The 26,926-nt window shown below is 41.9% G+C and overlaps 1 protein-coding gene across 4 annotated transcripts; it reads right to left on the bottom strand.

Annotated features, from left to right (window-relative positions):
* On the bottom strand, positions 1–25,919 carry tab1 (TGF-beta activated kinase 1/MAP3K7 binding protein 1). 4 transcript variants are annotated; one of them, XM_087841545.1, is made up of 11 exons: positions 25,863–25,919; positions 23,271–23,401; positions 22,463–22,616; positions 20,074–20,169; positions 19,643–19,781; positions 14,195–14,311; positions 12,205–12,316; positions 5,987–6,131; positions 5,546–5,759; positions 4,376–4,529; positions 1–1,760 (listed from the first exon to the last, which is right to left on the bottom strand). In XM_087841545.1, the coding sequence occupies exons 1-11, from the start codon at positions 25,893–25,895 to the stop codon at positions 1,538–1,540; spliced, it is 1,518 nt and encodes a 505-aa protein (XP_087697671.1). In that variant the 5' UTR covers positions 25,896–25,919; the 3' UTR covers positions 1–1,537. The 4 variants fall into 4 exon arrangements, with proteins under 4 accessions (XP_087697671.1, XP_087697669.1, XP_087697670.1 ...); XM_087841543.1 differs by having other exon boundaries at positions 2–1,763; XM_087841544.1 differs by having other exon boundaries at positions 2–1,760; positions 23,271–23,404; positions 25,863–25,917.
* Between the last annotated feature and the right edge of the window lie 1,007 nt (positions 25,920–26,926).

The following is a 26,926-nucleotide window of genomic DNA, read 5'->3' as shown; positions in this document are numbered from 1 at the left end:
AATCTCTGTGTGCAAGGGACAAGGCCAAAAAAGATCCCAAATGTCTGATCTTCGGGCCATCAGACGGCACTGCATTAAAACAGGCACGAGCTGAGGAACACTTCCAGAAGTCACTGCCTGTGGACACAGTTCACTGTGCCATCCACAAATGCAGGTTAAAGCTCTGTCAGGCAGAGAAGCCATATGTGAACGTGATCCAGAAACACTGCTGTCTTCTCTGAGCCAAAGCTCATTTAAAATGGACTCAGGCCAAGCAGACAACTGTTCTGAGGTCAGATACAATATCTAGCTTGTTACCAGTGCTCAGTTCTAGAGCACCATATGGTCCCATCCAGACCCCCTTTTTCAGGGAAGGACTGTGTGGTTCAGAAAGACAATGCAAAACTGCAGCCATTGGAACGGTATGGCTTTGTAGTAGACGAGTTTGGGTGCTGACCTTTCATCAGCAATCAAGTGGCACATGATCAAACAAAACAGAACAAAGCAGACCCGAGCTGGAATCCTCCATCAGACAAGAATGGGACAATATTCGTCTGCCAGAAGTCCAGCTGCTCTCCTCAGTTTTCCAAAATTTAGGGTCTGCTGTCAAAAGAACAGATGCTACACAGTGGTGAACTTGGCCCTGCCATCAAATCCAAATTGAGCTAAGATTTTCTAAAATGGTAATTTTCTTTTTTCAGTTGAAACCGTTGATATTTTTTACTGTGTTCTATTGTGATAAAATATGAGTCTATGACATTTCCAAATTCATTCATCTTTATTTACATCTTACACAGCGTCACAACTTTAAGTACTCGTGGTAGGTAAAAAGCATCATAGGTCCACTTTAAAGCAAGTTATTACCAGCTTCAGTCCCAGCTGGTAGCTGGTTGTAATATCATAACGAAATCCCTAATAAGCCCTGCTGTACATGTTGTGTTTATATTCTAAACTGTCAATCCCTGAATAAACCTCTGGGCTGTGTGGAAATGACAACACAATGATGCAGTGTGACCGCTAGTTACATTAGTTGCTGCCATAACAACCATATAAGCAGACCGTTGAGGTCTTTAACGAAGGTCAGGACGTCAAAGCAACAAATTATTGAAGAACTCTTTGGGAAAATGAAAGCTGATGGGAATTAATCTGGAGATATACTGTCATTACAACTTAAACAGTACTTTATAAAGCATTCATTTATTCAGTTTTAAGGCCTTACAGTATATAATAACTCACAGCTCCACAAGCTCCCAGTCCATGAGATTCCCCTTTTGCCTTTACATCTGAAAATAATTTTGTCAATCTGGATTACATGGATTCACTCACTCACCTTTGTCTTTTACAAATGACCAAACATCAATTTGGAGTGAAGTGACAACGTTTTCCCAGCATTTCATTGTCTTCAACTTCTGTTGAGAAGTTCATCCCCAGCACCTTTAGGTCACTTATATGTAGTAACATTACATTAACAGCATATTATAAGACGTCCCATCACGTCCCTATATCTTTGTCCCTTTAAAAATCCATGTGTCAGCTTTGCTGGGAACTCCAGTGGGTCTCACTGCGGTCCCAGGCCTCCCTGCATGCTCTGGCCATCGCCGTGGTCGCTCCCCCACATTCGGTAAAACTGACTGAAGTCCACGTAGGGTGGGACCCTGCCCGTCTCGTCAGGCTGCGCCGCTTGACTCCCTCTCTGGCGGAACAGGCTTCCATCTCCTGAGCTGGAGCTGGAGCTCTGCGTCTGGGTGTTGGTGGACTGCAGAGTGGCTGTGGGGCTCTGACTGCTGGGGAGCGTGGAGGAGCAGAAGGAGGAGGAGAAAGGTGGGTGGTTGGAGAGGATGAGGGAAGAGGAAGACACAGGTATGAGGGTTGGAATAGAGGAGGAGGAGGATGAGAAGCACCAAGAAGAGGGGAAGAGGTCCATGTCACGAGTGGAGAGACAAAGGAGAGAGGTAGATGAAGGGAGAGGCCGAGCAGGACGAGGCATGGTGGAAAGAGAAAGGAGGGAGGTGGAGGAGGGAAGGGGGGGAAGGGGCGAGAGGGGAAAAAGAGGGGAAAGAGGGAGTTCAATTATGGGCTGTAGGATGTTGACGGAAGCTTGGCTGGTAGTGGGGTGAAACGTGCTGCAGGAGCGGAAAACGGAGAGGCAAGGACAGAGTGAAGGGCGCAGGATGGATATTGGCAAGTTGGGAACCAAAAGGAAGAGAAATATGGCTGTGAGTCAGACGGCGAGTGACAGACGGGAGCAGAGTGGAAATCATAGAGGAAGAAGAGCTGAAGAAACAACCTTGGAGGACGACGATGCAAAGGGAAGAATAAAAACGTGTACTTGCAGCAATCAAAGCAGCGGGAACGTTTAGGAAATGCGCTCGCACACAGAGAGCTCTTCATGCTCGCTCACTTTATAAAGCAGGCGGTTTTGAGCAAGTAGTCTGACAAGGCAAGTGCACACTTCAGGTATGCTAGGAGAGGCTGTCAATCATCCGTGCATTCCAGTAAGTACATATATAATTGACAAAGCACAATTACCACCTATGCACACAGCAAAAGAGTTTTACATGAGGAAAAAAAATAGCCTCTGTGGCTCAACAAGAATGTTTTAGGGCAGAGTGCAGATCTAAGTCATAAACGTCAATAACATGTATTACCACTGTAAATCAGTTATAAATGGCTGTTGTTGACCTTGACTATAAATATGTCAGAATAAGTGTGCTGATGATGGAAGACGGGATCCGAGAAGGTGCTAAGAAATGATGGACTAACGCATGAGGCCCAGAAGAAGGAGGAAACTGCTTCATCATGCTACGTTACAGTAAGGTGCAGGTTACAGGTATTTTGTTGGCTGATCAAGTCCACATAGATTGCTCTGGAACATAAATATAAGCATTAGGGCTGCGCGATTAATCGTTAGAAAATCGCGATCTCGATTCATACTTATGTGCGATCTCATTTCCCAATGACAACGATTTAAAAAAAAAAAAAAAAAAAAAAAGACGACAACGATTGTACCGCATTTTGATCCGGGACGTAATCTGCATGAAAACAAGCGCTCACTCTTCCTGCTCAACAAATGACAAGGGCGGAGCCTTATACCACGTGATACAGAACCTGTGCCGTGTGATGCTAAAATTGGCAGGAAAAAAACAACGGAGAGCACGTCAGGGCTGACGAGGAAGTGACTGGAGAAAATCCGTCCCGGTCAACCACCCAAACATCAATAACGGGAACCTTATACAGCGCTTCCCTATACCCGTCGAACTCCCGCAGGCACAAAGAAATTACGGAGGCTATTACTTATCACCTGACCAAAGATATGGCTCCATCAACACTGTTCAAAACGAGGGATTTAGGAAAGTGATCAACACCCTAGACAAACGCTACACAGTGCCGTCCCGCAACTATTTTTCTATTGTTGCACTACCTGCTCTATACACGCAGTGTCGAGCAACGTGGAGACGGAATTTCAAGCAGTACATTTTGCGGCAACGACAAAATGTGAGACATTTGTTGTTTTTATGTTTATTTATTGTTTTTATGTTCAGTCTCAACTGTTACGAAGTTGATGTGCAGTTAATAAGTGCAGCCCTTATAAGCATTATTATAAATTCTGTCTGTCAGTATTCCCAAATTGGTATGCAGTTCCAGCTGTTCCACCTGACATGATTGAGATCTAAATTCCCGTATTCAGTCTCTCAGCAGTGCAACCCCTCTGCGCTGGTGCAACACAACTCTTTTCCATCTGCATCTCATTCATCTCTGCTGCACAGCTTGTGCGGGACTGCTTGTCCCCGTCAGCCAGTAGTGGCAGCAGGACTGAGGACATTTAAACAGCTTTTGTTCTGCAACTCTCAATTTCTTGGAAAAAGTATTAACAGGCGCCCGCATTATCTCTATCTCTACACTGACATCTAAAAAGAAAGAAAAGCAAAACAAAAGAAACAAGCTGTGGAATGAGGAAGTGGAGTTTTTATTGGCACTTGTTATCTTCTGAATTTCAAGTGAAATGAATTATGGCGTGCCATCCCAACAGCAGAGCAGCAGAGCGAAAGCCATGCTAACAAATAAATAGGCATAGCAGTGCAGGAACACAAGGGTGTGTGAAAATAAGACCTAAAGACTCAAAATAAGTATAGCATGTGAGGGAGGACTTTCTGCTTATTTAAAAGACAGCAAAAATAAACCTAACAGCAGGGGGTGAAGGGTGAAGGCAGAACAAAGCTCGCACAGAGGATCCGCCCCACAGCAGTGCAAACAAGGGAGTTAAAATTGAGCTTATGAAACAAAAACAGGGCAGAGGTGCGTCAAAGTGAAAAAGAGGCTAATTCAAAGTATGCCCAGCAGGGGAGAAGGAGTGAGGACCCAGAGCAGGCAGGGACTCAACACAATGCAGGCTTACCCAGGTGTCGGGGTGCCTTCCTCCAGGGTGGAGGCCGTGTTGGTTCCATTGGTCAGGGTGCTTTGTGAGGGCATGACCAGTGAGAGGGTGACACTGGTTTTACTGGTGCTCTGGCTGTTTGAGTAGGGCACAGACACGGGACAGATACGGCCACCTGAAAGAAGAAGTAGAAGAAAGCTAAGTCCGGTATATTTGTGAGCCGCTAAATAATTTCAACAAGGACTTTAGAAAAGCAAAGGTCCTGGCTCTGGGAGTAAACCCGATATTCTTCTCAAAAGCCTGATTGTTTAGGCTCTATTTGATATTCTTTTTAACAGCTCTACTCAAGGATCAGATGTTATTTTCTGATTATTTTCCAGGAAACCGGTCTGAGTTTAAACTGGGTATCTGATAACTGTGATCCGATGCTTTGGGATCACACTGATACACTGCTCCCTCTTCTGATACAAATGGCAATGCACAATCGTCAAATATAAAAATTTTATCTGATCTTCGGTTAGAAATTTTATTTAACATTCAATGAACCTCCTAAGGACAAGAATAAGATGTCCGGCATCAACCTTGCACGGCGGCTGAAACCAGATCCTACCAAGGAACGCCTGCAGAAGCACAGGAAGGACAAGCCAAGTGCACAAACACAAACAAGCACCCTAGATAGTCTTGCTTCAAAGAGACTGGCCTGAGGCATGAGCCACTTCATACCACCCCATGATGTTGCTTTTCAAACACATGAGGGTAAAGTAAACAGAAGTTAATATGTTTATAGCAACAAAGACAGAAACTCGCACGGGAAAGCGGCAGACAACCAGGGAAGTAAACCGGAGATATTTGAACTGAAACATTAAAATGGAATAATAATGTTTGCAAACACATGCACCGACATCACGATGCATCCATTATTGTTCCTTGTATGGGGAATCTTCTTCAGCTATATTGTGACAACAATTAAAACAACTGTTTGCTCAACAACGTGCAAAATCCTTCGCCTGACACTTGTGCCTGAAGTCACGAGCCTTTTTTTAACGGTTCAGTATGAATAATGCATTCCAATGTGACTAACTCGCTAAAGTTTTAAATGTGGAAACTGTGTTGGTGTAGCTACAGCAGAACGCCGCTTCTTAGACGTGCTTTCCTTGAGATATGAATCAATGCCTAAATGCCAGATCCTACCCTGCGTGGGCGTGAGCGCTGCATCAGCCAGTGGGTAGTTGAGCGTGCGGATGAGCAGGGTCATGTCTTCGTGTCGAGAGCAGTAAGTCGCCCTCTGACGGCCAGACACGAACACATCGTGGTGAAGCCGCTTGACCCGATCGACCACAGACTGAGCCACCGCCTCCAGACTGGTCTGCTGGGCTAGCTCTGCTGCTACCATGGCAACAATTTCCTACAATAGACAGCGGGGTCAGAGAAAGAAAAGGTTAATGTAAGTAAGGAAAAGGATTAGACCTAAGGACAGAAAAAGGAGCCTAGGAAATAAAGGACACAGAAATAGACTCAAACTAGGTAAGAAAACAAAACTCGAAAGAAAAAAACATTAGTGAAAGTAAGGAAGAAGAGGAAGGAATGACGATAAATGAGGTGAAAGGAGCTTATCAGAATGAATCTGCTAACCTGATTAGCCTGTTCGGGACCATGGGCGGACTCGAGGGCATTTATCAGTCCCTCTGACATCAGCAACAAGAAGCCTGTGACGCCTTCCAAAGACTGGCCGCCGTGAATCTCTGGCTCCGCAACAACTGGCTTTGACTTGGCCGCGCTGTCGTAGGAGACAGACAGATATGTCAGCACTTAAATTAATATTAGACACATAAAAGGAAAGACGGTACGGGTCAAGTCTGCAAGATATGCTGGGGGAAGGCGACAGAGGGAGAACCCAGGATGAAAAGCAGACATAAGAGCCCCTGACCTCCATATAATAAACTAATCTTATAGATCCAAAGAAGCGCTTACATTGTTCACATCACATTTCCTGCACTCCTTTTGATGCTACAAAGGAGGAAATTCTATACAGACTCTATTATGTGTTTTATTGAGGATCATAATTGGAATGACTCAAGGTTTTTTTTTTATTCAGTTGGCCTCGATAACAATAGGAAGAGAGAGGTGTGAGACAGAAGAGAGCACGGACCCCCGGATAACAGAATTTCATACAATACAATACAGTTTTATTTATATAGCACATTTAAAACCTGAAGGCACCAAAGTGCTTCACAGTAATATGGAAAATCAACATAAGTCAATAACAGGGTACAGATCAGGCACTAGCACAGACAGGATAGAGGCACTAACAGACCAGAAGAGTTAGATAAATACAAAATCCACTAAGAAGACAAAAACAGCAGTAAAATTAATAATAAAATAATAAATTTAATGACATTTAATAAAAAATTTAAACGATTTAAAAGTTTAAAGTTTAAAAGATTTAAAAGGGTATTAACTGGTCATGATAGATATGCTTTCAATCTTGATTTAAAGGATTGGATAGAGTCCAAGGCTCGAATAGAAGCAGCGAGGTTATTCCAAAGGTTGGGTGCAGCTGAAGCAAAGGCACGCCTCTGGTCTTCAGTCTAAACTTAGGTTGGGCCAGGAGTAATTGACCTGATGATCTTAATGGCCGACAAGGAGTGTACAGATTGAGGAGGTCAGTGAGGCAACTGGGCGCAATGTTATTCAGGATTTTAAAAGTGAGTGGCAAGATTTTAAACTCAATGCGATATTTGATTGGTAACCAGTGTAGATCAACAAGAGCCGGAGTAATAGGGTCAAATTTTCTAGTTCCAGTAAGAAGGCGAGCCGCAGCATTCTGAACGAGTTGCAAGCCTTCGAAGACAGAAGGCTTGGAGACCACAGTAGAGAGAATTACAATAATCTAACCTGGAGGTCACAAAAGCATGGATTAGTTTTTCCAGGTCCCTGTGTGGTATATAATGCTTAGCTTTAGAGATGTGGCGCAGTTGAAAAAAAACCAAACAGATTTAACTACAGATGACACTTGCTTATCGAGCTTAAAGGAGCTATCCAAATAGACACCCAGGTTACGTATAGAATCAGAGAGAGTTAGCTAGGGGCCCCAGCAGGGCAACAAGCTGGTCTCGAGGAATATGGCTGTCGAACACCATAACTTCAGTTTTTTTCTCATTTAAAATGAGATAATTATCTGACAGCCGATCTTTGACCTCTCTCAGGCAATCATACAGGGAGTTTAGTGATGCTGACAAATCATCAGTCAGTTGACAATAGATTTGAATGTCATCAGCGTAAAAGTGATAAGAAATATTATATTTTTCAAATATGAAGCCCAAGGATAGCATATACAAAGAGAATAATAAAGGGCCCAATACAGACCCCTGGGGCACACCACAACAGAGAGGGGCAACAGAGGAAGAGTATCCTCCCATCACAACAGAGAAGGATCTATCTGTGAGGTAAGAATTAAACCAGTTAAGGGCAGAACCCTTGATGCCTACAACATGCTCTCTAGCCTCCTCAAGAGAATATTATGATCAACCATGTCAAAGGCTGAAGACAGATCCAATAAAACTAAAATGGCAGGGCGACCAGAGTCAGCAAATACAAGAAGATCATTATAGACTCTTAGCACGGTCGTTTCAGTGCTATGGTGTGGCTTAAAGCCAGACTGGTATTTGTCAGTAATATTATTTGCAACTAAGTAAGCCTGTATTTGGAGAAAGACTGCTTTCTCTAGAACTTTTGATAAAAACGGAAGTTTCGAGATTGGCCTATAATTGGCAGCGTCTTTCTGATCAAAATTACTTTTTTTCAGAACAGGGTGCACTACCGCATGTTTAAAAGTAGTCGGGACACAGCCCAATAACAATGATAAATTCATTAAAAATAAGATGCAAAGCTCAATTCTCAATTCCTTCCTTGATAATTCAGGATGGAAGGATATCATGCACAGAATTTGAGTTTCTCAATTGTTCAATTATTCCCTTACGAGTGATAACAGCTCAAAGTGCGAAAAGGTGGACATACATCCTAAAACCGGAACAGGGTTCAACACAGGAGAGTGAGAGTGTGAAGCCTTCAGTAATAAAACTTTTCCACTAAAAAGAATAAGAAATTGCTAACAGAGCCTGAGAGGCCGAGCTCGAAGAGTCTGGACAGGGATTTATCACTGAATTAAAAATTTTGAATAACATTCGGGGGTTGTGGCTATTAGTTTCAATAATATTTGATAGGAAAGCTGCTTTAGCTGCCTTTGCGGAGTTCTGGTATAGAAAGCGGCTCCTACAAAGAATGTCATAGGATATCTGAAGCCTGTCTTTTTTCCACCTCCTTTCAGATTAACGGCAGACACGACGTAAGGCTCGTATAGTGTCATTTAGTCATGGTTGATGAGAAGTTCTGGGATGTTTCATCTTTATAGGGGCCACAGTATCTAAGATGGAACAAAAGGTGGATAGCATAGCGTTGGCAAAATCATCAACCAATGGAAGTGTGTAACAGTTATTATCAGTGAAATCTGGATCAAAAAAAGTTTAAAAAGGCCATAATGAAGTTAGCCACAGTCTCAGAGTTAATGATACGTACAGGGCGATGACAGCCTTTAGAGTTTAAATCAATTGCACATAGCTCAACATCAAACATGACCACAAAATGGTCAGAAATACCAGCATTATCAATGTCCATAGTACAAATATCCAAAAGCATATGAGAGGACCAAATCCAAGGTATGGCCTTTAAGATGAGTTGGTTCCCTGACCCACTGTGTAAGGTTAAAACAGTCAATTAGGGCAAGGAAATCCTTGGCTAGGGGGTCATCAGCACAACAAATATGTATGTTAAAATCTCCAGTAATAAGAGCTTAGTCACAACTTAATAAAAATGAACCAAAGAAGTCAAATTCACAAATAAAAGACATATTATATTTAGGTGCTCGATAAATCACAGCACATAGAATCGTTGGGGGTCCAGTAAGCTCCAATAGTTGAACCTCAAAACTAGAATAAGTAGGAGAGGGCAGTTGCTGAACTTAAAGTTTGTTTTTAAAAACAGAGGCCACACCTCCACCTCTTTCCGAGGGTCTCGGTGAACTGAAGGTAAGGAAGAGGCCGGAACACAATCTGATCTGATAATAGTTATACAGAAGTACCACCGTGCAGTTATATGCCTCCACCAGCTGGTGAAGCTGCGCTTTACATCTACAATCACGAGATTGTAGATGTAAATCACGAGATTTATTCAATGTAGTCCACCTCCAAACCACAGGTCACAGGATAGAGGATGTAGTCTGCCTGAGATAAATGTGATTTCTCACATAAAATTATCAAACTAAAATGAAATGGGGTGTTGGTCCTACGCAGACCTGCACACAGCTTTCTGACCATCTCAGTATCTGAGCTGAGTTCTGGACACAAACGAAGCCTCTGTTTGTGAAGCAGTGCTGACACAGAGCGTCTGACAGGTATTTTTTGTAGGGGTGAATAAAGCTATTAAAATATCTCTGGTGTTTCAGTTCTCAAGCTGGTGGATGTGTAATGAATATTGACTGTCTGCTTTGAAAGGTGAAGCAGCAGCTCTAAGTTGTTAAGTTTGCAAAAATAAGGTGATCTAAAGCATAATGATCACTGCTGTACATAACGGGAAACTGACACCATGTGAGATGTCAATAAGGGACTCAAGAAAAAACAAAACAAACAAACATAGATACCAGCCCCTTCATTAGTTACACCTTGCTACTACTGAGCTGGAACTCCCTTTTTTCCTTCAGAAGCGCCTTAATTCTTCATGGTTGTAAACATTCCTCACAGGTTTTGCAGCGCGTCCTTGATGTAAATCCCTCATTTAAACATCCCACAGATGCTATTCAGCATTGAGATCCGGAGACCGTGGAGGCCATTCGAGTACAGGACACTTATCGTTGAGGTAAAGAAACCAGTTTAAGATGACCTGAGCTTTGTGACAACGACTGTGGCTTTTAAACAATCCTCCTCTGGTAGAGAGGAGGTAGAGAGAAGGACTGTTACAGGATGGATCCATGCTTCAATGTATACCAAACTTTGACCCTACATCTGAATGTCACAGCAGAAATCGAGGCATACTTTTCTTCCAGTCCTCTGTTGCGCATTTTTGTTAAGTCTGTGTGAATTGTAGCCTCTTTCTGTTCACAGATGAGAGGAGTGTTGTGCGTTCAGAGACGCTCTTTAGCCTAACTCTGCTATAACAATTGAGCCTTTCAGTTAGCTCGAAGCAGACTGGTCCTTCTTCTCTGACCTCTGCATCAACAAATCATTTTCACTGTCACTCACTGCACATCTTCTGGTTTTCAGACCATTCTCTGTAAACCCTACAGATGGCCATGTGGGGAAAATCCCAGTAGATCAACAGTTTCTGAAATAGTCAGACCAACAACCAAATCACATCCAAAGTCACTTAAATCACTTTTCTTCCCCATTCTGATGATCTGTTTGGACTTCAGCAGGTAGACTTGACCATGTCTACATGCATAAACACATCAAGTTGATTGGCTCATTAGAGATTTGCATTAACGAGCAGATGAACAGATGTAACTAATGAAGTGGCCAATGAGTGCAAATTCCCATTTTAAAAAAATATCAAAAGAACCACCAATAAACAGCTCTAAAATCAGGATGCCACACACACACACACACACACGCAAACACACGCGCGCACACGCACACACAGCTCAGCTCAGAGGTTTCAAGACGGACACCCAAGATCAGCCTCACTGCTTCACTATTATACCACTGGAAATATGTCCTTAAATATGTCCAAAAGTGGATTTTTGGAGGTCTTTTACCAGAAAACTGTGAATCCAAGCCGATGGATTCAATTTCATTATGACACATTTAATGAAATTCCCTCCAGGCGTTCTTCAGCTATTGTGTGCATAAAAACTGGGCGGATGTTGTGGCTTTGATCTTTTAAACACTAAAATCTAAAGTAGTTAATCATGAGTCACAGTGAATGGATGTAGCAAATCTAACAGGAACTTCCACAGTCAGACAGAAAGAGCTGTTGCCATCACGGCACACAAAGAAGGTACGACACCTTAAAAAGTTCCAGTATCTGGCCGACTTCCTTTTGAAGCACAAAGTCTTTTTTTTTTCACTGCCTTAGGGGTTTGAGAAGATCGATGCTACTGTCCCGCTGCACAAATTCAAACTATATCCAAAAGCTAAGCTTAACACAAAGACTGGCAGCAGTAGGAAATGACTCGCACATTTCTTGAAAGCTTGAATGCTAAAACTTCTAAATGTTCGAATTTGTATAGTGTTGCCCCTTTTTCACATGCAACATAGAACAGGAAATGGTCCATGAGTCACTGAATAATCTCATGTGGGCACAATCGAACAAAACACAGACTTTGGAAACGACAGCAAGCAGGTTAAAATAGATGCACCACGCTTAGTAAATCCAAGTTACTGTCTCTCAGTGACCTCATGCAGAGCCAAGAGTTGAAAAACTGGTGAAAACGGAGCATTTAGAGCAGTCTGAGGGATTACTTTTTTATACACTTTGCTCAGGACTGCAGTGCCAGCTGAAAAGGTTAGAACTGGTCACATGTTGACAGGTCAAACCTCACTGTTTTTGTTGATTGTGTACCACGTCTTATCTTGTGATACTGGATATTTCTTCTAATCTTTCATCATAACCTCAAAACACAGGAACACAAGCTAAGCAGATGAAGAATGAGAATGGAGGAAGACAAAGAGAAGAAAACAAGTGACACAGATAGTTGAATACTTCTAGACAGCCTGGTGTTTTAGTGTATCCTTTTCAGGTTTTTGCATTTGACAAATTGAAAGAAAGAAAACAAATATTTTGTGTTTTTTCGGCTTCACCTGAGCAGGTCAATCTCGTTGTAGTTAAATTTGACTCGGTAGTCTCCAAGCCTTCTGCTGCTGCTCTGTCCCGCTATCTGGCCCGCTTGTCTTATCCGAGATGAATCCAGTCCTGCAGGAGATGAGGGAAAACGGACACATGGATGGTGAAAGCTTATAGGAGATGATTTTAAGAGAGAGGAAACTTTAGCAGAAGAGATGAAGGGGAGGATGAGCAAAAGCACACAACTGATAAGCAGAAGCAGAGGTGGGGACGGGAAGGGAGAGGGGTGCATCTGTGTGTTTGAGCCTGGATGAAAATGCGAGGGTGGGAGGTCACCTTGGTCTGGGTAAATGGAACGACTGTCATTTTTTTTCAATCATTAAGAGAAGGGCCTGAACAATGGAATAATAATGTGAATCCCAGCAAGAGACAAGAGAACAAAGCGAGGCAGAGAGCTCGGTCTGCTCTAATGGTGTGCTGTGAAACGGCAAAAACACCCCCACACACAACAAAAACACACAAAAATGCGTCTGTTTCCCCATTTCATCCATTACAGGCCAGGCTGCACCTACTGCTCTATTGGCAAAGCTAATTACGATGTATGCATTTTCTGTTATATACACAACCCTCATTACTGGACCATTAGCCTGCTCTGTCCACCACGGATGAGCAACTGTGTGCTTTCTCTAATGGCTGTGTCTGTGCTGAGCGTTATATCAAGCACAACATGCAGGGAATGTAAGACGAGGTGTGTCTGACACTGTCAATCCAAAACCCTCCAATAGTAATGTGCCAAAAATCTATTTCTGTCCATCAGTCAGAACCAAGAAGAGTTCAAAAGAAATGTCAAGATCCCCTGACTGTATCTGAAAAGTACTTAAACTCTGAGTGATAAGTTCATCGTTTATACACCCACACCGAGCAGCGCTATTTTCCCCCATCTAATAAACACCAGTAAACTAAGAGCTATAGTTTTCATGAGAACAGCTAGAGATGCTCGTCTCTCTTTTCCTATTGGCTACTGCTGTGCATTTTTCTTCTCACTTAGTAAGCGAGCCCCAGGTCGCTTGCAGGCTCTTCAGGATGCTGCTGCTACATTGCTGGTCATACTCCTGGTCTCAACTTGTGTGTGTGTGTGAATCACATCTGTCCACAGATGCAGCTTCTTCCCACCTCATCACCAACATGTGCAAGACCCAAGAGCTGTCAATGGACGTCAAGGACCAAACTGTAAACCAGCACCAGGCTGGAATGGACTACAAGACCATCAGCAAGAAGCTTAGTGAGAAGCTTCAAACTAAGGTGTGATTATCTGAAAATAGAAATATTTTCAACATCAAGCACACTCTGTCTGCGTTTATGCAAGATCTTGCCTGAAGATGGAGGATAATCACGTGAAAGGTGGTTGATTAGCTCAAAACTACACGTGAGGAGCTTTTTAATGGTCTGATGGCAACTGGGACCACAGTCACCAAGAACAAATTCGGTAACACACTGGTTACAAGGTTTACACACCTAATGGACTCAAAAGGCTTGGGTGCAGGGAAGGTTCTGTGGTCAGATGAAACCAAAATAATGCTATTTGGCATAAACTCAGAGTGCTGTGTTTAGAGGAAGACCCAAAGAACATCCATACAGTCAAGCACAGAGGTGGAAACATTAAGGTATGAGGTACAGGAAGACTTCAGTGCACTGAGGGGTCAAACAAAGAAAAATCTTGACGAGAACCTCCTTCTCTTAAACAGAACAAAAGTGAAGATGTGTCTTCCAGCATGACAATGACCCAGAGGGTAGATAAGGAGTAGATAAAGAAAACATTAAGGTTATGTAGTGGTTAGCCAGTCTCCTCAGTCCTATAATAAATCTGTGGAGGGAGATGAAGCTTCCAGTTGTGAAGCAGCAGCCAAGAAACCTAAATGATTTAGAGATTCTCTGTAAAGACGAGTGGCTCAAATTCGGGATCAAATAATGATTTTTCTCCACTATGCCACAGATAATGTGTCTCACCCAGTGCAGCCAGTCTCTGCAGCTCATCCTCGTTGTCAGTACTGTGCGGTCGGCCGATCTGAAGCACCTGGTTCTGGCCGTCACTGCTGGACTTGCACAGCAGGACTCGGTTCGTCCCTGGAACCAAAGGAAAACATGTTTGAAGGTAACTTGAAATCAACAAGAGGTAAAACTGTTAGTTGAGTCGGTTGAAGTAGATACACTAAACTGTATAGATGATCTGCTTTCCCAAGCAGAAGAAGACAAATTTTTCAATCACAGGTGCAGTTAGTAATACAAGTGACTGCATTTCACTCTGATGTGTCAAGGTATAAAGTATGTTTGATCAGTGGATCAGCTAACAGTGAACTGGAACACAGCAAACATTAACAGTATTAGTTGCTCCTATGTTGTTGTTTTTGTGCTTAAAGACATTTAAATGTTATGCAAATATTAAGGCTCTACTGGATCATGAAATTGAAAGCAGCCATTATTGCTATACTTTACCCTGTGTTCAACAAGTCTAAATCTGCTATTAACAAGGCCCCATTGTGCCTCCGATGTTTTCACTCAAGCTCTCAGCTAAGAGCTGATTCACCTCCAGGCCTTTTTTGACTTTAGTTGTTGTGGTTACTGGGCTGAATCGTATTGAAAACTAATTTCAGTGTTTCTTGTCAAACCAAACTTTGAATGGTTGTATGTGTTACTTTTACAAGGAGAACAGCACCACACAGGTCAGGAGTCAGGAGCCTTGTGGAGTAATCTGGGTCTAAAACTCAGTCTGCTTCAGGTCCCAAAGTCAAACGAACACTGCGGCATCACTGTGAGTTAAAAACTGTCTAAATTCTTTCATCTTTAATAAAATGATCAGCATTGCTGCTTTACCAGGTGTAAAAACTAAGTTTAACATCTAGGCATCCATGAAAACAGAATTTATTAAATTTAACAGAGTGAGACGTTAGAAGGAAGTTAGCTCGCTAGTTTCCACCTGAACATGATATAGCATGTTCTGACTGAGAGATTTCTGAAAAAATTAAAACGTACAGCTCTGCTATCACTTCCAACATAAACGAAGACAGAAAACTAAATAGCAGTTATGTTTGTAGGGTTACTGAAGTTGGACTAGCTGGTATATAATGATGTGCTACGTGATCGCTAGCGACACAGTTATGGTAGCATAGCATAAACACAGTGAAGCTGGAGGATGAACGCGAACTTTTTTCCACTCGATAAAGGTTAATGTGAGGGTTCCCGATGGTTAGGGACAAATGCAATCACATGGCAGGATGCTGTAAACGGACCAAACTTCAGTCAGGAGAACAACTGATAATCCATCCACAATACGAGGTTAGTCATTAATATATTGCAACAACATGGGAATAGAGCAGCTGCAAGAGAATTTAACATTAATGAGTTAATGGAGGAAGCAAGAAGAATGAGTTGAGTAAAGTTTGACTTATCTGACTGTTTTGTTTTGCTTATAATCCGGTGCGTCTTATGGTCCAAAAATACGGTACAAGTCAAAGGAGCTGCACAGTTTTTGGCACATCTGTATTTTCTTTATTCTTCAGCCCTGCTGGTTGCTCTTTGGTGTAGCCTTTTTTTAAAAAAGACCACAGAGCTAACATGTCTCCTTTAGCATCAAACACAAAAGATTGCTTTTAAAATATTATATACATGTCAATAAACAGGTGCCATAAGCTGCAACTTCCATATAAAAGTTTATATAAAAAAGTTTTATGAAATAAAAACAAGACAAAAAATGTTAATTAAAAAAAAAATACTGTCTCATCTTTCTCAGCCCCTATCCATATTCATGAGACATTTGGGCTTCTAATTTTTGCACGCATTAATCATGCAGAGGCTTTGATGTTGCTCTGAGGTTACTCACAGGTCCGACTCTCCACCAATTAACGAGCTAAGACGCTGTGGTACTTTTAAAACGCTAAATATTAATTATTTGCCTCTGCAACCACACAAAAGCTGAGCAGGGAGAGATCAATGATTAATTCACTTTTATATTAATAGTTTGGGGCCGCTGAGCCGAAGCACGGTGCAGTTCCACGCTGCCCCCGCCTCCGGCCAAATCTTATGCTCGACTGTGTGTGTGTGTGTGTGTGTGTGTGTGTATGTGTGCGTTATTCATATAATCCGCACAAAAGGGCATCCAGATCAACCACAATACACAGGGAGGGGTCCGTGTCACCTTCTGTGTTAATCAGGTAGTGTTGGGTTTAAATCTGATGTGATAGTCAGGAAAACGCACGTCTGTTAATCTGTAAAGAGCAGCCAACCATTTCTGATATTGAGCGTGTACATATCGGCGCCCTTCCCCCTTTCTCCAAACACTCCAACTTGCAGCTCAAACTGTGACTCACATGACCTTAACTGTCAAACTGCGTTTCACATCAACACACAGCTGGGAGCGATTTTCAAGCACACTTACTCCTATGTTTAAACGTCCCTGGGCCTCATGTTCTGTCAACTTTGAACTCTTGACCCCCCCTCACACAAAGCACCAGAGGGGACAACGATCCTTCCTTTCTACCATCTACTAATTACTACCCACCTCCCCATATTGTGCCCTGTTCCACGTCCTCAAGGACAAAAGAAAAATCCAACTGAGAGGGAGAGTGAGGCTCTTTTCCTGTGTGTGCCCCAGCATCAAATCAGGAAGCTAAAAGAAAGAAACGTGAAGCAGTGCTTTTAAAGGGTTTTGCAAAACTGAGGTATTTCCAATAGGTAAGATTCATCCCCTGGATTAGTGAATAAATCCACCAAAAATAGGAATATCCAGTGTTCACATTTATCTGAAACAAAGCTCAATATGCAGCAGCCTTTGGCAGCAGCTTTGATGATTATTAAACTGAAATCCTTCTGGGGGAAAATCGCTGTCGCTCTTCAAAGTTGGTGTGTCTGTGTGGGAAGAACTGCGCCCTGCTGCCTTGTTTGAACTTTCTTACAGTTAAGGATCTAAAATGGCCTGCGGGTTTGTGTATTCAGATATTAACAGTAGATGCTCGTTTTCCACTCTGAAGCTTAAAGAACACATAAACACACACAATAAATCATGCAGGCAGAACTAGCTGTTATGATGCTAGTACTGCAGCTGTTGTCCGCAGGAGCCGAGTCGGCAAGCTGGGATTTAAAAATATTGATGGACACTGTTGGTATGGTTTGAATTAAAAGAGTCAATATCATTCCATAACTCCATCTGTCTGTGGGCTGCTGGAAACACAGCATGTGGAAATGCATTCCTCGTTTCCCGTGGACATAAACGTTCAGTGATGGCATCTGGTTATATACTAACCAAATCACCATCTCTGACGAGGCTTCAGCGTTGATATATAGCGTATATTATATTGCCAAAACTATGTTTGACTGCTTTTACATGCATCTAACTCGAGTAACATCCCATTCCCGTTTAATGTGATGTGGACACCGCCTTTGCAACTATATCAGCTTCAACTCTTCTGCAAAGGCTTTCCTCAAGGTTTCGGAGTGCTTATGGGAATTTTTGACCATTCTTCAGAAGCAAATTTGTGAGGTCAGACACTGACGTTGGACGAGCAGTCCCAGCTCACAGTCTAAGCTCTAATTCATCCCAAAGGTGTTCTGTTGGGTTGAGGTCAGGAAACTGTGGAAGCCAGTCAAGTTCTCCCACTAAAATTTGCTTATTCATGGACCCTGCTTTGTGCACTGATCTGCAGTCATATTAGAACAGGAAGGGGCCATCTCCAAACTGTTCCCATGAAGTTGGGAACATGAAATTGTCCAAAATGTCCTGGTACGCTGAAGCATTAAGAGTTCCTTTTACAGGAACTAAGCCCAACTCCTGATGAATAACCCCACACTATAATCCTCCCTCCACTAAACTTTACACTTGGCACAAAGCAGTCAGACAGGTAACGCTCTCCCGACAACCACCAAACCCATGCTTGTCCATCAGAACTGTTAGACGGAGAAGTGTGATTCGTTACTCCAGAGAACACATCTGCACTGCAGAACATTTCAGCTGGACTACTCCTAGTACCTACAGCTGATGCTGAGCATTCAGCATTAGCTCACATAGTTGGTTAAAAACAAGAAAACCCCAAGTACCCTCTATGAAGAGATGGAGGTTTCATGGCTTTAAAAGAGAATCTGGCAGCACTCTTTAGAAAGAGAAGTCACATAGGAGTTTGCAGAATCTGCCACACAAGTTTAAATCTACTATTTATGAGTGTTGCGATTTTTTCTCAGTGCTGTCAGGTAGCTATCAAGTTCCATGGCAGCTGGCATAGATTTATATGTATGTTTTGTCTTCACTAAACCTGTGGATTAACAACTCATTTTCCCCCTCCTTTACCTAGTTGATAGGCAATGAAATGACACAAAAATGTTCCCTGCTTCCCTGTTCATTTGCTTTGTTTAAATAAGAATACTTTAAAGTGGGACTATTATGCTCTTTTCTAGCGCCACCCTATCAGGCAGCTTTCTTCTCACCAGCTTCACTCGAAAAAAAAAGTCTGAACAACAGGTGGGAAAGGCCTCTGTGATCAGTTTTCCAAACGTCAGATCTAGCAGATCCCCAACACCACTGGCTGATTTGAAGTGTCACATTATAACAGAGCCGGCACCTTATTTTATAGATGGCTGCAGACACTCACTGTTGTACCTCTCCCCTGACCTTCTCTGTACATGAACCAAAGATATTACATTTCAAATGGATTAATCACTGCATATTTTGTGTTGCCACGGCTTGTTATTGTGTAATTTGGCAGGCCTCAGCCTTTCCTCCCTGTTTCCCTTCCTCAAAAATGCCTTCTTGACAGCCAGCCTTCCACTGAGACCATCTCTGACGAGGCTTCACCATTTTTTTGCAAGTTCAGTTTAGGAAATGGGAACAAATTCTGTGTTTTAGTGCCAAGCTTCTAGTAACAAAGTGCCTAAAGATACAATTTAAAATGAGTTCTTTATCAAGTTGTTATGTGTAGACACTGCACTGCTTCATCCTTTGACACAAACTATTATTCCCTAATGTAACACTATATTGGCTCTCAACTGCATCAGGCCATTTCTCCAACCTTTAATAAGGAAGGCATTATTCTCCATCAGTGAACAAGTGCATTCCATAAGTATATATAGAGACTTTACTATTTAATGAGATAAAACATGAACAGTCATAAACATTAAAGTCTCTTGTTGCAGCAGCTGCCCACTGAGCCAGTTTTGACACTGTGGAGCTAACATGGACTTTCATGCTGAAAGCAGCCTCGGTCATTTTCACAGAGTGGCCAGTAACCAAACACAAATCTGTGTGAAGCCTGACATCTGCTGGTGCAAAGCAGACTGTGTCGTGGCTGTCTGTCACTGGCTGGCCTTTTGGTGGTTTTGCTGCCAACTGTTTCTGTTGCAAATGATCAAGTGCGATCACACATTAAACAGGAAATCAAAGCGTCATCGCTGACATAACCAGAATCAACTTACCAACGTTTGCAATGTAGAGCTTGTTATTGAGAATGAGCGCCACCGCAACCGTGGCGCCTCCTGACACCTCCTGCTCTAGCTCCTTCAGCCGCTCCATCACCTTTTGACTCTGAGGAGAAAGCTGGTGGAACGGAACATTCTGATTGGCCGAGAGGTGAAGGCACAGAGTAGAAGATGGAAAGGAAGAGGAAAATGAAGCAAGTAGGAGCAGGACAGATGACGGGAAATGAAGGGAAAAAAAGAGAGAATTAGACAAATGATAAAAAAGCAAGAAAAGAATAAGAGCTGAGTATCTTATCTGACGAAAGAGAGTGATGAGCCCAAATAAAAGAATAACAAGCTCATTCTCCCGTGGCTAAATACTAGCTCACATCAAAGCCTAAATCTGTGGTTGTTATGGAAACCAAAAGAGAAAAGTAAAGTGTTCCTACCTCATTGTGCGGTAGGAGGTAATTGCTCAGGTTAGCCTTCTCAGCCAGAGCATCATCTATGGTTTCAAAGTAGCTCTTCTCCACCACATCAAAGGCCTGCAGTGCAGCAACAACAGCGTGCATAATGTCAAGTGTCAACACGCGTGAGAGCGAGCGTCAATACTGAAATGTCAACTCAGGCTTAATGGGCCTGGACTGCAGCTGGCAGTGATGGTCCTTGTTTTGCTCGTGACCAGAGCAGAACAAGGACCATCACTGCCAGCTGCAGGCCAAGAAGCTACAGTTGGAGATTCAATGAATGAAAACAAGGACCACCAGACCAGCAGGTAGAGGAAGCAGAGAGTGAACTTTCAGAACAGCAACAGGGGGATTGTCTGCTACTGAATGATTTGCAGATGGCACTGAAGACATGACAAACATAAGATAAGAACACACATGCAGCCCGCGTTCACACAAAAAAATAATTATTACATATGTGCACAGAAAATCTATAATCTATAAACTACAACAGAGAATTTTTACTGACTGAGTAGTGAAAAGTGAAAAACACCTGGGAGACCTGCTATGTGAGGGAAGCACAGTGTATGAATACGGTTCATTTATGCCACAGTAGTGCATTATGACCCACACAGAGCATCTTTCTATAATCTGACTAGCCCTTAAATGCACTGCACGGTTATTTTTCGTTTTTTGTTTAACGCAAAAAGCTTTAAGTCGCATTAAACGATCGTGAAAAAGTGAAACAGGCATTTCACATTAACTATGGTTTAATTAATATCCATAAATGTTTTTGTAGTGTGGGGGAAAATAAAACCGCTGGCTTAAGTATTAAATCAAAATATGTAGCGGCAGCAAAGGCAAGCAATGTCTTCGAGGCAAGAATGAGATTTTACACTTTTATTCATTTATTAAAATAATCAGCGCAGTTTCTGCCTCAAGGAACCGCGCTGATTATTTTAATAAATGATAAGGCTGGCGTTTCTCCAGATTAGCTTATGTTTATGTTTCAGAAAAGTTTTATACAGCATGTCTGAGTATATTTTTTTCCATATGAAAATAAAGCCTTGTTTATAATGTATTAGTATTATTTATATACTAAAAGGTAATAACTTCAATGTAGCTTTATTTTAAACATATCTGAGGGTAGTTTAAACATTTAACCCTCACATAGCAACCACGGTGGGCCAGTGCGTTTCTATGATTTTGTATAAAACACCCTGTATTTGAGCATTTTTGAATAATATCAACACTTAGCAAAGGATCAGGACTAAAAATAAAAACATGAAGATGAAATATTTTGTGATCTTTCACAGTTTTACCCCTGAGGCACCTCAAACACTGCGGTTAGTGTTTCTTCTAGAGGCTCTCAGATCACCGGTTACCTCGTGATACCAGGTGTGGAGCGTCCACAACTATTTACTCTGGAGGAGGCTGCTTGTGAAAGGAAAGCGATACAAGTCGCTGAGTCAGTGAACCTCACTTCTTCCTGAACACAGCAATACTGAACTGAGTTGTTGAGGATTTCCAGAACTTTTCCGTAAGTGTGTGCTGCTGTTTTTGGCACTGTTAGCTGCTGTTAGCCTGTGTTACTGAAACCTCCTTCAAAGTGGAAGTAACAAGGCTGGACTTGGACTTTTAGTGAATAAACTCCCATACAACCTGAGAATGTAATCAAACTGATTAGCAGAGGGAAAGCGTGCTTTTTTAGGACACTCTAGCCTAATGTTTTCTGGCATAACGTTAACTTATATTTAGCTACTGCCGTCACAGCTGGCTCTTGTCTGCTGTCGGGAGACATGAGGGGTCACATGTCTGATCTGCTGAAAATCAGCAACTACAACAATACAAGGAATAAATAAGCACGTTCATAAACATTTTTGCGCTTAAGATCCCTGTCTTCAGTTCAGGACATGGGGCTTCAAGTGAGCATGGAGCTGGAGGAGGCAGATGAAGAAGAGGAGGATAACAAAAAGATGATGAAATGTACAGAAATAAAAATAAAAATGACCCAAATTCTGTCATCGTCAATAAAATGATCAGTGTGGCTGCTCTACCAGGAGCTCTACTTTGATCCACCTGCCACCAACACAAGGTTAGTCATTGTGCATGGTTTTGATGACTCGCTGTGAAAAAATTCCTGATCTTAAGCTACATGTTCCAACTGAAAGCCTCAGAATGATTCTTTCATGGATCGCTCATATATTTGGTTATTAAACGCAGTAAGAGCTTGGAACCAGAAGCAGGGCTGACACAGACTGGGCTAAAGAGGCTTAAAGATTCATTTTGTGTGTGCAGTGTTTTGTCACAGGTTCTGCCTTAACAGACTGCAAAAGTAAGAAAATGTTTCTAGTTTCTTTCCTCAACAGTTACAGCAGTTAACTTAACAGACCTGTGTGAGGATCCTGCGGACGTCGTTGTCTGTGTGACCGGAGTTTAGCTGCCCCAGGAGCAGTTCTGCTGTCAGACACTGAGAAGCAAAGTTGGCCACTCTGCTGCCATCGTAACCATTAAAAACCCCGTACAGGAAACAGCCATCATCACCTCTGTGGGAAAAAAAAAAGAAAAGCTCAACAAACATGGCACCTATGTTTGAAAAAACTATGAATTACTCTCAGAGCCGTGCTATCTTTTCACGTTCTCGCTGTGTTTGTTGCAGTAACAACTGTAGATGTAAGAACATTTGTATAAAAATGATTCATTTACAAATAATTAGACGAGCAAAGTCTACAACGATGAAACACATTTCTCTGGCAGAGCCTGAGCCTCTATAAAAAGGGACAAATACCAACTACCTATTTCTTTACCACTTCATTGACTCAGACATTACCAGTGCACATTTAAAGCTACATGTTCATGTGCTCTGCCCAGGCATTGCTGTGTTTTCCTGCTAAGTCCAAGATCTTTGTTTTTCTGTGAGATTAAATAAGAAACTATTCAGGATTTTACTATTTTGGTAAGAAACACTGCTACCGACAAGTTTGATCATAAATCTCAGTACAGTTTTAAGTGAATGAGTCAGCAAGTTTCCTTACAACATTAGCAAGGACTGGCCCAAGTAAACAAACTCAAAGTGGATGCATTATGCATGTTCCCTGCTCAGTATTAGTTTAATTCTTGCACTTTACTAAAGCAGCTCTGAACAAGTCACAGTTCAAAACGATGACCCTTATTTGTCTCACACTGGACGAATCGTGTACCTGAACCTGAGGTGTCCATCCTCGTTGGGGTGGCTCTGAGTTCCTTTGCCATCAGGGCCGTACACACAGTTGGGTGCTGTTCCGACCCCACACATCTGACACAGAGGCAGGTCATCTGTCCAGCTTTGATGCTGCTAATAAAAAAAACGAAATCAAAAAAGAAAAATCAAACAAATACTTGGCCTACGTGCTAAACTCAAGTTTGAAAGCAGTATTTGTGTAAAATAAAAGATTTAAACCGACACAGAAATTAATTAAACTGTCGTCACAGATATTTTCCCTACACCTTTATCCTATAAAGTTGCCATCATGAAGACACCCCAGCATCAAACCAGCTTTGATATGATGAGGTTTCATTGACATTTGAATTTATTAAATGGTCCAACAGGAAATTACAAACAATTCTGTCAGATGCAGTAACACACTCAGCACCGATGGTGCTTTAGTTTGTACTGTAGCCTCCCTGAGCCAGAAAAATAGGTCATTCATCATTAGGTGCTCCTATTATACTATACTATACGATTTATTTTGCATTATGGTGCAAATTACTCTTAAGCACATTTCACTGTTAACATTGTAGATGACGTTCCTGGTGTCAGTCACTATAAACACATTCAGTATACTTGTAATGGAAAGTGTCGTACACAGTCGTGGTGAAAACAAAGCACATCCTCTTTCAATTCTAAAGTTTTATTATTATAAAGTTAAGTTTTTATTATTTACACAAATTAAGCCAAAATGGAGAAACTGTGTGTGAATAAACTAAGCACACCGTTACTTACACTGCTTCCAAGTGAACACCTCTATAACATCAGACATTTTGGCTGTTGAGATGTGTGTTACACGCATAAGGAAAGTCGCTAGCGATGATCTTAGAGAAGTAAGTGCTGTCTCAATCAGTCTGGGGATGGTTGGAAAGGTTAGAAGTTCTTTTCTAAACAATTTGAAACTGGGTACAATATTATATTATACTGTAGTATAATATGCCATTTAATGCCCGTGATACATGCAACTTTAGGTCTGAAAGAGGGTGTGTTTACTTTTCACTGTGACTGTGAACGACACTTTCGCTTACAGATAAGCCAATGTCTTTATAGTGATATCGATACAGCAGATTATAATCTACATGGGCAGGTTAATACTCTGAGGTTTTGCCACAGTGCACAGTGACACGTTTGGACAAAACTAAACACACCATATCAGCACAAATGCAACTCAAGAGGACAATGATCCAAGTAACAAGTCTACAGGAGAATGGTGGAAAAGGTGCGGGGGCTGTGGCTCAGTTGGTTTAGTGCAGGGGTGGGCAACTCCAGGCATCAAGGCCGGTGTCTTGCAGGTTTTAGATATCACCCTGGGTCAACACACCTGAATCAAATGACCAGTTCATTACCAGGCCTGTGGTGAACTTCAAGACATGCTGAGGACATAATTTAGCCATTTAAATCAGCTGTGTTGGATCAAGGACACATCTAAAACCTGCAGCACACCGGCCCTTGAGGCCTGGAGTTGCCCACCCCTGCTTTAGTGGGCCGCCTGCCAATAGGAAGGTTGGTGGATCAATCCTCGACTTCGATGAGTGTGTTTTAACACTTAGGTGTAGACAAAAGACCTTTATGTGTGTGTGAGAGAGAAAGAGAGATGGAGTGGCTGACACTTATAACAGAAGCACTTTCAGTGCTCAAATACAGCAGAAATGCGCTAAGAGCCAGTCCATTTATTTGTTGCACTCATCCAGTCTTCAACCTGACTGAAATGCTGTGGTGGGGGATGTGCATAAAGAGATACTAATAAACCGAACAATGAAGGCAAACAAAGAAAAGTCAGCCAAAGTTCATCACAATGATGTGAGGTAGTGATAAAGTCGTACACAAAACTTCAACAACTGCTGCTTAAAGTGGTTCAACAAGCTACTGAATCGTGGTCGCTTTCAGACAAGAACTAATAACAGTGTGTCTGTCATGTGTTGTTGTTCATCTGAGGTATTTACCTGCTCAGTAGAAGGATAAACGGTGTACTTCCGTTTTACCACACCTGTATCTGCCTTACCTTGCCTAGCCTAAAGTTTTAATGTGAATCATTGACGCCCAGGAGAGACCGATAGCATCTCCGCGTAGGGCAAATGGGAAGCAGTCTATGTAAAATTAAAAGTGTCATAAGATATCTACATACTCACAAAACGACTGAGAAAAGTTAGTCGCTCGGAAATAGTCGTTTGTGTTGTTCACAATATGGCTAATTACCAGTTTGTGACTCTCAAGTTTAGCTAATTCACGCAGGTTATATGGACCATGTCCCAGGGACTGCAACAACAGCATCGGTCGTGTTATTGTCTCCTCCTGCTTCAAGCGATAGCGTTTCTCGGTGCTGAATACAGACGCTAATAAATCGTATTAGTCCATTTTTTTTTTTAATTAAGGTGCCTAGCTAACTGTTAGCCAAACACTTCATGAGCTCAACTAAATTAGCTACACGGGAAGCATTGGACCAAACAACCAGCGATGAACACCGAGGAAAAAACTGTAAGACGCCAGTCTTCAAAAGCAGAGGAACTTTACATATTGAGTAACAAACGGCAAGCTTTTCACTTACGCTCTGCATCAAATTCCTACGCTGGGCCGCCATGTTGAACGGAACTCGTTACGTTCACGATTCAGCACAGAGGTAGAAAATCTCAGCTTCAAAGTCTGAAGTTGGAAGGAAAACTATGCGAGAGTAAAATTGAATTAAAAATGTATATCTAAACCGACAGCTAAATTCACCATTACCAGGTAGTGTACGGATATAAAACGTATTCACATATTAAAATTATTGTTATCGCGTTTTAACAACAGGAACTGCATATACGTCTTGCTTTCTTATACCCGTCTTTCCTAATTCTTCCACATGCAAGTCTGTGAGCCATGATCCAAATTCAGGGGCTGCGTCCTTTGAAGGATATCGGAGACGGTAAGATTTACACTCGTATGCTAAATTGTTTCAGCAATTCTGATGGTATTTGAAGGCAGCAAATAACGTCAAGCTCGTTTGTTTGTTTGTTTGGGGTTTTTTGTCTCTTTCTAAGCGTGTTTTGTATTTCCATAATACATTTTGATTTGCCTCATTTATAAAGTGGCAAAGATAAGTAAATAATAATAAACTGAAAAAACTGTTTAATAAAACGACAAAAAGAAAGGAAGAAAAACTCCCGACTTCTGCTTTGTTGCTGAACCGGTTTTCTTTGACAATACCGCCACCATGTGTTTACCATAAACTACCTCTTCTACACTTTTTGCTTTACACTTTTTATGTTTATTGTGATTGTAATTTCTTAAACTACCATAGTAAACTTCTATATATTCAATCGCCCTTCCAAAAAGTAGCACACATTCTTAATTTAGTATTTTGTGCTTAGACTATGTATTTTTCCATATTATAAAATTAGCCACACATGCGCTTAGCAGCTTTACTCTTCTCGAATTAACTATTTTAAAAGTACATTAACAGTATGAACTAAAACAAAAGAAAGAGCAAGTTTAAAAAAAATAACTGCACTGAATTAAAAGCTGTCTTGCAGTTGAACTCGCGGGTAAAACTCCTGCCAGCAGGGGGAGCTGTGTCTTATAAATAGTGGACTAACCAGCCTGCTTGTGACCATTTACAGCTTTGAAAAATAA

This window comes from Neolamprologus brichardi, chromosome 6, assembly GCF_056152115.1.
Source record: "Neolamprologus brichardi isolate AB-2024 chromosome 6, ASM5615211v1, whole genome shotgun sequence".
Taxonomy (NCBI): domain Eukaryota; kingdom Metazoa; phylum Chordata; class Actinopteri; order Cichliformes; family Cichlidae; genus Neolamprologus; species Neolamprologus brichardi.
Note: the sequence above shows the minus strand (reverse complement) of the source record. Positions and strands in the feature narration are given on the sequence as shown.

Bases quoted from the DNA above. Each gene is read 5' to 3' on its own strand.
- tab1 (XM_087841541.1), bottom strand. From the start codon at position 25,895: ATGGCGGCCCAGCGTAGGAATTTGATGCAGAGC. The intron at 20,170-22,462 runs GTCTGTTAAGTT...GCTGCACTGCAG, and splicing joins TCCGCAGGATCCTCACACAG to GCCTTTGATGTGGTGGAGAA. The intron at 12,317-14,194 runs GTGAGACACATT...CATCTCCTGCAG, and splicing joins GCAGAGACTGGCTGCACTGG to GACTGGATTCATCTCGGATA.